We start from the raw sequence: 14,794 nt of genomic DNA, 5'->3' as shown, positions 1-14,794 counted from the left end.
TGCTCACATATAATAATAAAGAAGAAGCATGTATATAAAATCTGAAGAGATAAGAATTTGGAGGGTTTTGCATTTTATGAAAATATCTTAAGAACCATATCTAAGGAAACAAAATTGCTGAGTCACTGATAGGATGGTCTCCAAGGGGGAAAAAAAAGTTATAATTTCAGAATAAGGCTCCAAGTTGAGAAATAAATGTCCATCTTTTTTACTGCAGTGAGTCTTATAGCTGTTCCTGCAAATTAAGACCTAATTCAGAATATCAAAGTGTAATTTTTTGTTTTTAAAGCTTCATAGCTTGGTTAAATTTGGTAAAACACAAAATAGTACTAATATATATACCCATCCATGGAATTTCACACATTTGCACTTGCACATTTTAAATAACTGCATTTGTACATGATTTTGGAGACTTACACATGCAAGGATGAAAAGTTTGGTCTTAAAAGCGTAAAATGTTGATTCAAAAGGCAATGTTTGAATTTAAACTGGTGTTTGAATTTAAAATATTTTTCCCATGTAAGTCCAAATCTATTTTCAATTCATTAAAGAGATTAGTTATTTTCTGGGGAAAAAAAGATACTTAATCCTTATTAAAATTTTGATTTTGGGAAAAAAAGCAATATTTGACTATGGACATAGATTTAGTTTTCAGGTCTTCAATCAAGCCGATGCTTTTAAACTGGAACTCATTAGTGCCAAATTGCTAAGGGAGTGAGAATGAGAAACACTAGTGATAGATTTGGCTTAATTTAGAAAGCTTATCTGTACTTCAGTGGCGTCTTTGCAACGTATAGAACTGTGATGCAGTGTTAATTTCTCTCAAGAGACTGAAAGATAATGCTTGGAAATATTCATGGACTCAGGAACGCTGCTAAGAAAAGAAATCAGTAGGGTGGCATTTTAAATGTATAGTAACTGTGCTGTAATAAGTGTTAGTAAACGGCTCCAGGCTGAGCTTACAACACTAGAGAGGTTTTTGTTAAATGATGCCTGTAGAATGAGAAGGACAAAGGAAAGAAGGCTTACGGGGACAGAGTTCAAGCATGGGATGGTTGTGAGTTGGTTTCCTTAAAATGAAAAAATAATTTTCTTGCCAAAATTAACTTTCAGATCAATCCTGTATCTTTAATAATGGTAATGGGCTTTTTTCCAGTTGTACCAATAGTTATATTTAACTATTTAACTATTTTGTTTATTTTCTCTAAGCTTGCTTTGATTTTTTGGTACCAGTGTTTCAGTTAGTAAACTGGAAGTGCACTGTGATAAAAGTATTGTTGAACTGTAACCTTGCCTACCCTGTTCTGCTTAGGAAAACAATGCATGCGCGGTAACATTAACAGATAAATGTAAAACTAAATGATGCCATTGCCTGTGTTAGAAAACCAACATGGTTCCTGGTGACATCCTACTGTAAAGTGATAAAATCCTGGAACTGCTGAACTGCCATTTCGTTATCTCTCTTCCACAGCTCAGAAAGTGAATCTGGCTCACAAAGTGCATGCGATCAGCTTGTAACTCCTACAGCATTAGCAGCCTGTACCAGGGTCGACTCCTGTTTTACTCCTTGGTTTGTGCCGTCACTTAGCGTGTTGGTCCAGTTTACTTATTTGGAAGTCCATCTCTGCCATCATCGTGATCAACTAGGAGCAGGTATGTATTGCAAAGCATATGTAGAATAATGAAAGCATATGGTTCATTTGTACTACTTGCTTGTTATTTTGCTATCTGTAGTCTCCATTTCCTCATTCAAACAGCCAGTCCTGAAATAAGTTATTACCCAGAGCCCCCATTGGTACAGAATTCAGGGTAAAACTGATGACTTCTGTTCTGTGTATTGAGAGTGTACATACCAAAAGCGAAGTGGCTGGCTCATGAGCCCCCCTTCCTCTCTCAGGAATGGGTAATTGTAGAAGCAGTCCAGTTTTCTTAGTCTGATTAGTGATAGCAGGTGCCACTTGATTTTTGAGCCATCCTAGTGAATGAGTTCAATCTTTCAAATTTTCCAGCATATTAACAGTACTATTAAAATATTTGAAGATTTTGCAACTCCTTAGTAAGAATTCCTTGGAAGAGCTCTGAGAACTGCGGATTTAACTGTTATTCCAATTACAATCACTTCGGGAGCTACATCTGGTTTTGTTCAGAACTCCCTGTCATTGCATTAATGGCAAATACATTCCAAGAAATCTTTAAATTATTGTCTGGTTTTCAAATGCCAGGAATGCCTTCCATGGAAGATGAGCAAATATCTTAGATAATACTAACGACCAGCTTTCTTCATGAGTAGTTTTTGTTTTTCTGCAAGTATTATAATATATTCATCATCAGATCCTACCAAGACTGACACTCAACATCTAACAAATAATTAGTTGTACATCGGCTGCCTCTATCAGTGCATAATCTTCCTAGCTATTACACTCCAATTCCAAATGCTAAAGCTTTAAAATTACTTACACTGAAAAAAGCAAAAATCAGATTAGAATCAAACCCAGCTGTTTCATTTTTCAACAACAACTGAGTTTATGCTGATGCTGCTGTTGTTCATGTTACGGCAGCTAAAGACCTTAAGTTTTGGGGCTCTATTGTGCTACGTAATACACGAAGAGAGCAGAAAACTTACTGTATCCATTACGCTTCTGTAGAATAATAGGGCTTGATCCTGGAAAGTGATGAGTATTTTGGTTCCAGTTCTGTAGAGCACTTGAGCACATGCTAATTTTAAGCATGTGAGTGGTTCCAGCAACATAAATAATAACATCAATGGAAATACTCGCATGCTTTATGTTACACAAGCGGTGTACGTGCTTTGCAGTCTGCTGCCGCAGTGCTCAGCACTTTGCAGGACTAAGGCTTAAGTGAACACGCTCTGTCCTTTTGATATATTTCTCATGCGTTAATCTTAGGATACTGTTTTGTTTAATTTCTAGTATTTTGGGGGTAGCAGGTCGCTTCTCAGTGGGTTTGTGGTCTTAAGTACTCTGCTAATCACAGCAAAGACAATTTTCATTGTGGAGCCTGTTAGACTGCACAATTACATTTCAACAAATGTTACACTGTTAATTTTTATTGCATTCATGATGTGCTATGTGTGGAGCTTCGTATGCATGTACTGTACTAAAAATTCTCTCAAAAACATGCTCTCTGCTTCAAGTAGTTGACAGGCTAAAAGTACTGTGCACAGTGTAGGTAAAACAGTTTGGCTGCTCTCTTCACCATGTAAAGATTTTGATTTATGTTTACTTTTTGTTTGCAGCTACTGTTAATTAGGGTTCTATTTTACATGTAATAATTCATATGTAAAGCATTAACTTCAGATTTCAGAACTGGCAGCTCTTCTATGAATTTTACATGTTTTAATCGTATCTATCGCAGCTTCCAGTTTGTCAAAACACACAGTCTGGGAATAACGATGTTCTAGTCTCATCTTGTTTGTTCTTTTCATTTTCAGCACCACCAAAGTTTCTTCAGCCATTTATATCTGATAAAAACATGCCTTCTGATCTAGAATACATGATCATTTCCTTTGATGAGCCTCATGTATATCTTCGTCAGTGGAGCGATGAGTCAGTGTTCCAGGAGATCCAGTTTTCAACTCAAGCCGACTGCAAACTTTTGGAGTGTCGAAATGTGACTATGCAGAGTGTTGTGAAGCCTTTCAAAATCTGGGGGCAGATTGCTATTTCCAGCAGTGCAGAGGGAAGATTATTGAACAGCACGATAATGGTGGACCCCATTTTCATCGACTTTGGCCAGTATGCAGTTCATTCTCTAAATACAGCAGTTCAAGCTTGGCAACAGGTATGCAAATACAGTAGCGATAAAAATATCTCTATTGTAACTATTATGATTCATTTAATAGCAAATTTGGATACCAAAGGAATTCATTAAAACAATTCCAAGATGCAAAAAAAAAGGTTTAATTCATACTAGAAGTCTTTTTACTAGGAAACATTATTTCCATGATAATGAAAATTAGGAGATGGCGAATGTTGTATATGAAGGTAAATGCACCCTGTACCGCTTGAGTTTCAGTGAAAGGACATGGATTTATACTGGAGTAATTGGAATCTTGGTCTTGAAATGCACGATATTCTGTTAATTTATAAAAAGGTGAACAATGCATGATATGTAAGAACAGCTCATTCTAAGCAGTAGAGCATATTGTTTCCAGCTAGTACTTCTATCCTTATTGAAGTTCAACACTAGTTTCACATTACACTCTGTACAGGCAGCATTAATGGCTGAAGCCAGTCCCAGCGTAAAGAACCTTGCTTCTGCAATGACCCCTCGAAGGCCTGTAATTCCCCTACTCCAATATAGGCCTTGAAATCAAATCATTCTCTTCATCTGCCTGAAGACCTATGTGGAGCCTGGGAATTAATTACCTATCATGGCACTACAATAACAAAGCCCCCAAAAAAGGATAAAACATCTGTTCTGTATCAAAAAATTCTTTTTTAAGGGCATTCCATGGTTTTCTTGTTGCAAAAGGACATTCATAAAACAAGATCTAGTGTGATTTAAATCTTTACAGCTGGCTCAAATATCAATGTGAACAAAAATCTTTGTAGCTCCAATTTCTGTTTTTTCTCATATTTTGAACAATGCTTTTAATAAAAAACAAACATAGAAAGTATAAGAGAGTCCTTGGTAGGCTATTTAAGCACAAAATATTTCTGACTTAGTACCAGTCCCTCATCTAACACATGTGTGGCAACTACTGCAAAATGGCCTTCAGAAAGGTCAGTTTCCTCTTAAACATAAAAAAATAGGTCTCTCAGACATAGTTATACATATAAATAAAATATGGTGCATAAATATTTAAATGTTTTAAACCACATCTCAGTGTGAGTGACTGACTGACTACTCTGTGCCTTGAAGGAATATTCTCAGTTGAAAAAATGGAATTGTATATTTGATTAAGTAGAGCCATATGTCGCATAGTATATTGCTGACAGGTACATTCTATGAATAGTTGGTACTGATTTATACATGGATTTGGCAATGTTAACATGAGCCACAGGAGGATATACTTCTGTAATTGTTGCTGTAATTTTCTCGTTTCCTCTCATGTCAAGGGTACTTGCCACCATGTTCTGATGTGGTGGGTATCCAGCCCTGAGTATTTGAGATTAAAAACTTGCTCTGCTTTGAAATTAGGGAACAGTTAACACGCAAGTGGGTTCAAAATGGCTTATTAAATTAATTGTTACCAAGATGTTTTGTATGTGACTTTGCCTCCGGGGAGGGTCGGGGCGGGCTGCACAGGGAGGGAATGAATTTCCCTGTGATAAGTGTTGTTTGATGTGTGGTGTTCACACAAAATGCAATATAAATGCTGCCAACTAGAAACATGAATTTAATAAGCAGGAAAAGTTATTTGAATTCTCCACATATTTTTTACTGGATTAATATCTGGAACAAGTGGTGGTGTAGTCAGTGGACAGACAGACGAAGCATGAAACAATTTGGCCCTGCACCTTTAGGTCAAGAGTTCAAGATTAACAGAAGCCTCTGTCAGTGTCTTTGTTTCCTAGATATGAACCAATTTTTTTTTTTTTTGAATAATGATGAACATTCTGAAAGTAGATTAAGCCTAAAAAACACCAGGCATACAGCGTGCTTTATACTTCAGAGTCACATGCTGAAAACCTGAGAGGATTAGCACTTTTTAAAAACAGCTTCCCCTTTTGACATATTTCCCTGTCTAATCTGCAGTCCCTATTTGAATACAAGCAGTAACAGGCTCACGCACATCTCAGTGCAAAGCTGAAGTAATGGTTTTAGCAATCAGATAACTGGGCAGGGAAGTTCAAGATCGTTATTTAATTTAGTTTTATTAACTAATAACATGCAGAGTATTGCGTGAGACAGAAAATGCGTGTCTCCTGTGAACACGCAATGACGTTTTTGTGCGTCTTCCCTTTATTTGTGCATTTCAGCCTTCCCAAGTGTCTTAAAGCGCTAGTGCTTTGTGAGTTCTGTAGGCCCAGGGGCAGCTGAGAGAGCAGCTCCCCAGCCACGGTACTGACTGCGTACTCCTGAGAAAAAACTGTCCCGTTGAGGTCCCTCCCTGTAAATGTTTTCCTAAACCTCTCAGAAGTTACAAGAGCTCCTGTTCTAAACCTGAGGAAATCAGCAGAGCTTCTTTTCCTCAAAGTCCATGTGGTGCTTAACCTTTCCATTAGGAGTTGCAAAAGTTTTCCTGACGAGTTGGGCTCAGCCACAAAGACACCTATCACAGTAGTTTCTCCATCTCAAGCACAGAGAACAAAGGAAAAGGGTAAAGAAAACTGCCATGTAGCTTCAATTTAAATTTCTAGCTGATAATGAGTAGATACTGCAGTGAGACTGTTACAATGACATTTAAACAATTAGGGGGAAAAAAAGTTCCTTTCTCTCAGGGGAACTTAGAGGGAGATAAGAAATTGCTGAAGACTTTCAGTCCAAAAAATATTAGTAAGTACTGGAGAGAGAGAGAGAGAGAGAGCACGAGCGGGTGCATAAGAGTGTGTGCGTGCGTGCGTGCATGCGCGTGAAAGCTTGCACAGTCCCTCAGTAGCCTGTGAAGCACACAGAAAATAACTTTGTGCGCATAAACAGGCCTATGCTTTTATAATTTGCTTCCAGATCCAGAAATGCTTTGAAATAGCTGTGAGCTGAGACGTGAGCAGAAAGTCCCGAGACGGGGAAAGCCTGGTGACTAGTATTATGTGCGATGTTCTTCCCCCCTCTGACTAGAATTCACAAAATGTTTGAAAGCCCAATAAATATGAGACACTTTCCAGGCCTCTCGGAGAGAAAAGAACAGCTGAAAAATGATCTAAAGAGGGGCAGGAAATTGTCCCTCAGGAACTGACCCTAATCTGTGTCTGATTCAGGCTGTTGATCTTTTGCTGATTCTTTTGACTTGCAGTTTTAATTCGAAGAGGGATTTTTTTTCCTAATCCAGATTTAGATGTTCTCAACTCCTGTAGTCATCGTTCAGCCCTCCTTCAGCACCACTGCCACACAAATGGCCCAGTTCTTTTTTTTTTCCTTCTGTCTTGTTTCTTTACGCTCTTTTTCATCAATCAAGATTCCCTCACCCCATCCTTTTGCTGATTTTTTTGTCCCTTTCTGCCCACCCTAGAACTGTTAGACTTCAGCAGCAAAGGTGGGATCCAGGTCCCTCTCATGTGTGCAAGGAGCTGCTGCACCTCCCCAGGGATGCAGGAGATACTCTGCCAGCAGAAAATCTCCTATATTTACTGCAAGGAGACTAGGAGTTGCCTAGCAGCCTGCCTGTAAAAGCAGTGCATTGCTGCCCTACTGACCAAAAGCATCCACAAGCTCTGCTGAGGCTCTTCTAGTCCGCTGTTATTATCAAGACTTGACGCATCAGTAGCTATCTCTTAAGCCCGGCAGTGTGGAGCAACTCCCTGTTATGCAAAAGTTATTTTATGTGTTTCCTCAGTCAAAACTGTAGAACTGTTATAAAACTAAGCTTAAAAATCCTCTTCTGCTTAACTCTGAGAAACATTTCGGCTAAAAGCATTGGATTCAACAGCAAATATAGCAATTAAGACTAATGACTGATGGCTGTGTTCAGCGCTAAGGTCCGAATAAGTCTATTACTAATCTCTGATGGGAAAGCGTTCCTCCGGTACAAATTAGAAGTCCTACATATGCCAAAACTTCAAGATGAAAAGTTGAAGTTGCTGGATTCCTTTCTTACTTCAGAAAATGCAAGAACGTAGTCCGTGATAACTTAATTTCACATTAACAGTCACGTAAAAAAAGGAAGTTCATCGTCTTCTCGTGTTCGTTTAGTCTTTATCCATGCCTAATCAACAAGAAAAATCTATTGGCATAAAAAAGCTTTCTTAAATTCCCTGGGGTTTTATCTGGGTTTGACTATAACAACATGCTGAGCTCTATGGATGGTAAATCCTCCTTTTTAAAAAGAGCATTTTATAAAGCTGTAACAGGAAAATATATATATTTGTGGTAGACTTATGGGTATGTGGGTATGGCAGCTTGACAGTAAAAAGTCATAGATCCGCCACTAGAAAATGCCAAAATAAACTCTGCACTCTGAAGTGGCACTGTAAATGTCATCCCTTAGCATACCCAGATCTGCTACTGAATGTGATACAGACATATGCTCCGTTATGAGTTTTACTGCTTCAGAAAGTGAGATTTTAATTACCCTGTGCTAACTGTTGTTTCACAGAAGATACCTGATCTGATGCAGAAAAAGTCATGAGAACTTTGAAAGAAACATTAATGTAAATATTCTCATGCTTATATGGTGCTGCAGTGAATTAATTTGATGCCCAGATGCTCACAGCTAACCATTTTGAAATTTGATCACAAAAGGAATCACAGTCCGCCTGTAGATGTGCACCTTAGGTTCTTCTGAAGTTAATGACAGTAGTGGACATGCATTCAAGGATGTTAAATTGGACAGACCTTGCATGCTTCACTTTTCCGAAAATCTGTTCCACGTGTATCACTTGCTAATGTGCTAGGAGCGATATACCAAACTGTTTTTCATGGATAACTAAAGGATCCATAGGGATCTATCAGGAAATATTTTTCTCTCTCTCTCTCTTGATCGCTGAATTTCTGCAGGCCTCCAGGCACATTGTTATCAAAGACCAGAGACCTATATGATCACAGACAAAGGAGGTACTAGCTTCATTATGTCTATTTAAAAGGTCCTCTGAGAGAACGAGGAGGGGAAATAAAACCAGCTCTCAAAGACCATGGAGGTCCCATAAGCGAGACAAAACGTCATGGGAAGGAAGGATGAGGAAAGAGCAGCTGGGCTATATTGCGGGGAGAAGGGAACTGACCAACAATAAAGCATTGTCAAATGTGTGTGCTAGGAAATACAGGTCAGAAAGAGGTAACGAAAAGCGCAAAAAGATAGTTTCTTTATGTTATATCCATTACATTGCATGAAGTATATCTAAATGTTACTTTCTTGGAGCGATTGTTACGGTGCTAGGTAGTAGCTTGTGAGGCGGAGGTGCCAGCCCAGTAGAGACTAAGACAGAAATATCTGAGAGAAGACATCTATACGGAAGCGCTGACCACACTGTGACCTCTCTGGTATAGAGGATTATAGCTTGTGCCTTCAAGGATGGAAGAAAGACCTGTAGCTTTGGTGATTTTTAGTGACTATCACATGGTCTCATTGTGTCAACAGAGTGACCAGAAGCCTGAACGAAAAGTGCAGAGAGAGGGATGGAAGGAGACTCCAGGCAGAGGAAAGCAAATCCTAAAGTTTGAAATACTTTTAAAATCTGATAGTTTTCAAATTTTCATATTGGACTATTAAACTGTATGGCGCATTTTCAAATTAGCCTTGTGGATCTGTGGAAATGCTCTCCCCATGTGTCCTGTCTTTTTGATTTTTTTTAATATTGCAATATCAAGAGAAAGAGTCTTCTGCTGCTGACCCACTGCAGTATTTAAAACTAGAAGCAGCAGCTGGGGAAGAGGACAGGCAGCCTATTGGCTAAATTTGGAGAAACCACTCCGTTCCTGTCTGTTGGGGCTGTAGTGCCCCACCTGCCCTAGATGATGCACTGTTTCCCATTGACGTTCATCTTCTTGAAGTCTTTTACATAAGTTAGGAAGTCTAATTTTTGTTGAAGCTTTGTTTAAGATTTGCATTACAGAAACAGGAATCCAAATACCTTTTTAGGATACCTGTTTTCAACCCAAATGCTAGTTTGTGCTTTTGCAGAGAGTAAACCCAAAAAGCTTTGAAACCGAAGCTAATGACAAGAGATCTTGAAGTATTTCTGTGTTGTAACAGTCACCACTGGGCAGACAGCTGCGAAATGTCTTGCAATTAATCTGATGCTTACTGACTTTCATACTCTTTTCCTTTCAGAACCAATGCCCTGAGGCAGAGGAGTTGGTCTTCAGCCATTTTGTGATCTGTAACGACACACAGGAGACACTGCGATTTGGCCAGGTGGATACTGATGAAAACATTTTGCTGGCTAGTCTGCACAGTCACCAGTACAGCTGGCGCTCTCACAAGTCCCCACAGGTATGTCAGAAACAGCCCTTCCAGCGCAGCAATTACTAAAGCTGGCTAGTGGCTTTTTGCATTGATTCTTCATTTTTCTGTATAGTCTCCATTGCCTGCAACGTTCCAGGTCTGTCAGGAGCCACATGCTGTGGCTGCATCAGAAAGAAAAGGTAAACAAGGAATGAGGAAGCCCAGACGTGTTTAGGAGTTACTCAAGGGTAGGACTGCATGTACACAACCACGTTGTGTAAAACTGAGCATTCACGGAAACTGAAGCTTCTGGAAAAAAAAAGAGATCGCTTGCCAGGTTTATAAAACTAAGTGATCAGTGTCTGCTTTCTGTGATGTGCATAAGGGGCTTGGGGAATTTTTTTAATGAATTGTTTTTACCAGAAGCATCCGCTTGCTGAAATTGTTTGTAGAACATGGTCAAACTGCACACATCTCCCAGCTCAGAATAAAAAAGGTTTGAAATCATCAGAAACACCCCTTTTATATGGTTTAAACGATGCAGCTTGAGTTCTTGGTTTTTTTAAGGATAAACACTGATAGTAATATCAAATATTTTAAAATTATCAACATGAAATATTTTAATGATAGCAGGCTTTTTTGTTGTTGTTGAGTTTGCCTATTGTTGATGATGAGGAATGGACTTTTCATCTTCAATCAAGATAGGGAAAGAATTTAAGTTTAAAAAAAGTGTTTATCGGACAGCAAAGCCATTTTTTCCTCTCTTTTTAATATATATCAAGTGCCTGCTGAGTGGGAGACTAGAGACCTGTGCCAGCTTGCTTGCTGAACAGCCTTGCTGGGCTGAAGAGTTACTGAAATTTTTATGGAAGCTAGGAGAAATGTGGTGGATGTCGGGTTCCTAATTCCTTTAGAGCCTAGGACAATGCCAGCCGTAGTATGTCAAAAAGAAGGTGAAGTTCACATGGTAATTCTAAACAACAGCATTTGTGCCCACATTCACTGCTGACGAGTTTCAGGTTTCACTGGGAAACAGAGATGACAAACGCGGTGTGTTTTTCATTCATATGTCAATTGGTGGATATGCAAAACTACTGAATTTCACATTAGTGTGGTAATCTGCAGAGCAAATTCAGCCAGAGTCAACAGTCGTGACTGACACTGAAGGCAAGGCCTACGTTAAGGGGAAGGCAGGACGGTAGGGTAGTAGAGGGCTGTCTCAAGCCCACTGACAAAGGAGTTGTTATAAACTGAGTGTGCTGTGACGAGAGATGGGAACCCTGGGGGACTTCCAGGGACACTGGAGTACTACTGCACATCCCTTGTCAAGTGACTGGACGTACTTTTCTCATGCAAACAAAATGCCTGTGACGCCCCAGCCCACGCCTGGGCAGCCCAAACAGGTGACTGTGCTCTGCGCGATGGGCACGATCGCGTGGCGGGATCCCCGCTCGTCAGGTGACAGGACTCGCTTGTCTCGTGGTTACGACTGACGTAACGCCCTCTAGTCGAGCGAGGCAGAAAGGACAGCAAGGCTTGTATTAGAGAGCTAAACGTGAGCCAGTATTGCATAACCAGCTGTCTTGCTTTTGCAGCGGTCACCATTGAAAATCATTTTAACCTTTTAATAAATGCATAGAAAAAGAAATGCTTAAAGCAATTGTAAATAAAGAACAGAGTTAAGAAAGGCTTTCCTCTTAACCATTTTTCTTATCCCTTTTCTGGTTACCTATACAAAATTCTACAGTTGGGAGGATCCTCTTTTTGGCCATCGTTCTAGATGCCTCTACTCATCGTGTAGCTCTGAGAATGGTGTAGTTCTAATAACAAAGTGGTTCTGCTAGTGGCGCAAACTGGAAGGAGGAGGATTATCTTAGCCAAAAGGGAAAAGTAGAAGGACAATTGAAGTTGCAACTCTTTACTGACATTTTCTGTCACTTGCAGCCAAGCTGCTAAAGACCGCCAGCACAGCATACCATGTTAGCCAGCCAGCATCTGGAGAACTTGCATCTAAGATGTTGATTTTTAGCTTGTCCTTTTAGTCACAGACTTGAACTGTGCAAAAGATCCAGTTTTCATGGCTGCTATTGGAGTTTCTTACTAAATGAAAAATAAAAGTACAGGATGAAAGGAGAAAGTCCACAAGAAAACGGTATCACACATTAGGGAGTGGGTGGCAGCAGGAACTTCAGACTCATTTTTTCAGATGTTCTTCAGCTGAATTTGGTGATGTCAAAGGGTTTCCCCGTTCTAGTTTACTCTGATCAGATTCAGACTCACTGAAGAATGAGGCTGATAAAGAGTTGAGAGAGTCATGTTGGATATCCCAGGGGAGGGTGAAGCTCCCTCCTCCTGCCTTAACCACACTGCTGTCCAGCATTCTCTTTTAGCAGGGAGTTATGCTTAGCTTGTCCCAGCCCTTGGAATGATTTCAAGAGTATGATTGCTCTTTTAACATTTTTCAGCAGCCATCTCTTGCCGGGAAATTTAGAGACTAAAAAAGAGCACTGAGGTAATTTCACTGAATATATATGGAAGCATAGGCTTTCCGCACACTGCAAGATGAAAGCTAATTTTCTTTACAAAGGTTAAGGTATCTTGGGTATCTCTGTATAAGCTTTGTTCAGTTGGTTAATGTTAAATACAAATCACTGCAAATATAGCCCACTTCAGAAAGTCATTTCATCTAAGCAATCTAAAGAGCACAATATTTTGTCATTTTGGGTCATGCAAAATAAGTTTAAAGATTATTACGAATGTTATCATGTGTAAATTTTTATAATGACTAATGCAAATCTTTGAAATGAAAACAGCTACTCAGTTAAGACTTCAGGTTGTACCTATTATGCTATGGCACTTTTCTAATTATTTCCATGGAAAACTGTCTAACAGCTTATTATCCAGAGGTCAGAATAATGCCCAAGCATGGACAAGCCCTACAAGTGTCATATTCATGGAATGCGAGATGACTTCATAGTTATGAAATTGTTTCATTTCTCATGATAATTCCTGACTTGCCAAGTTAGTGAATTTTAAGAACTCTGAGAGCAGATTGTAAGATAAATGTGAAATAATCCATACTTTTGGAGTCAAGGACTTCCCTCCAGGCATTAGTTCATACTTGACTTACTTGACTTACACTTGGGAATAAAATGAGTTAGGACAAGGTCTTAGATACCACATTCTCTTACTGGGAAAGAAAACCAACTTGCACAACTTCGGCTGGCTCATGTTTCTTGTTACACAGGCACTAAGAAGCAGCGGTTGCCATGAAATACTTTATTTAACCTCTGCAAAATGTTTTTTTAGTATGGCAAGGCAGTTCAGTTAAATGAAAATAAATAGTATTAAAAGGATTGTATTTCTTTTACATTCACATCAATAAAATTCTCCATTTTTCTTTCGCTCATTAAGAATAGTGAGAGATGTAGGATTGGCTATTTGCATTTATTTAACAAGATTAAAAATATGCCTAAATATAAATGTTATTTTATGCAGTAAAATGTATGTATGTATGTATGTAGTGAAAATTATGTATAAAATGTTATTTTATGTAGTAGCAGAGAGCTAGATAATGTTTGATTTGCATTTAGAATTAATTTTGTAATATTAATGAAGTTAATATAGGTTATAATTAAAATTTGTTCAAAATTTTAATGTTAACAACAGAGTTACGGCACATGGGGTTCCATTGTGTCAGTTATTGATGGTGTCCCTCAAATTGTTGGGCTTAAGTTAAAACTCTTCTTCTTCCTTCCTTCACTTTTTTCCCCGTCTGGTTCTTCTGTGTTTCAGGGAAGCTAACCTTTCCCTTTAACTTTCACTCTGATTCCTGCAAGTCTCAATAGCATAGCTAGTATTTCAGTAATAAGTCTGAAGTCTGATGCTCTTTCTTCTACTCTGTTCCTTCCTTGATATTTTCCTCAGATTTCATGAGTTTTTCACCTTCCTTAGGGATAAGACACCCACAAGTATATAGTCTCTTTCAGAGTTGGGGTAAGTCCAAAACTGGTGATATTTGAAGCTTTAAGCAATTCTAGCAAAAGTTGCCAGACCTCATGAGCTCCTTTTGCAAATTTTAATGAAAGTTAGAGGTCTGTTAGATATCATTAAAAGGGAAGAGAAGCTACATCACTCCTGTGCTCTACAGACAACACTGGCTCCAACATTATTATTGGATCCAATTTACGCTCCTTATCTTGATCTTCAAGTTGCTTTGTGGGATGGGCCCCAGTTATGTCAAAAGTCATGTTTGTCTCCAAGACAGCTGTGTTTTTTAGGAGAAGAACTGGAGCATGTGATACATAGGGTGAAACTCTGAAGTTAGAAGAGATCAGATCTTCCTAGAAATTTACTCAGAGTTAAGGAATTCTGTCTTGCAAGACAGTAGGCAGTCTGAAGATCCCACTAGGAATGACACCAAATGTACAAACCAGCTATTCATGTGAGATTCCCCTGAATATATTCTCCAGAGATTATTTGCTTGCAAAGAAACAGCAAAAATCTTCTGTAACGCACTAGTTCTGTTCAGTCATTTTTGCAATGCTCAAACTTCAGCAGGGTCTTGTGAAGAGTGAAAGAATACAGGCTCTACGTTTTGGATTTTTCCTTCTATTCAAAGCATAATATTGCAAGGGGATGTCTGCATTTTTAGCAGCAGCTCCCATACCTTTCTCCGGGGTCAGTCCCCAGGGTTATGGTAAAAATAGCCCATTTTCACTTTCATAGTCCTTAGTTTAGAAGCAGCAGGTGAAGTGGATAAAAATCAGTTCATATTTTGATGTGGCC

General features: G+C 39.0%; 1 protein-coding gene across 4 annotated transcripts in view; it reads left to right on the top strand.

The window, feature by feature from the left end:
- The window catches only part of VPS13B (vacuolar protein sorting 13 homolog B), a 484,859-nt gene that overhangs the window by 426,139 nt on the left and 43,926 nt on the right, over positions 1-14,794 (top strand). For all 4 annotated transcript variants that reach the window (XM_068932943.1, XM_068932945.1, XM_068932942.1 and 1 more), the window contains exons 41-43: positions 1,472-1,653; positions 3,452-3,801; positions 9,893-10,054. In XM_068932943.1, coding sequence (XP_068789044.1) covers positions 1,472-1,653; positions 3,452-3,801; positions 9,893-10,054 — 694 coding nt within the window. The remainder of the gene's footprint in view (positions 1-1,471; positions 1,654-3,451; positions 3,802-9,892; positions 10,055-14,794) is intronic.

This window comes from Struthio camelus, chromosome 2, assembly GCF_040807025.1.
Source record: "Struthio camelus isolate bStrCam1 chromosome 2, bStrCam1.hap1, whole genome shotgun sequence".
Classification (NCBI taxonomy): domain Eukaryota; kingdom Metazoa; phylum Chordata; class Aves; order Struthioniformes; family Struthionidae; genus Struthio; species Struthio camelus.
The sequence above is the reverse complement of the archived record's forward strand: the minus strand, read 5'-3'. Positions and strand labels throughout refer to the sequence as shown.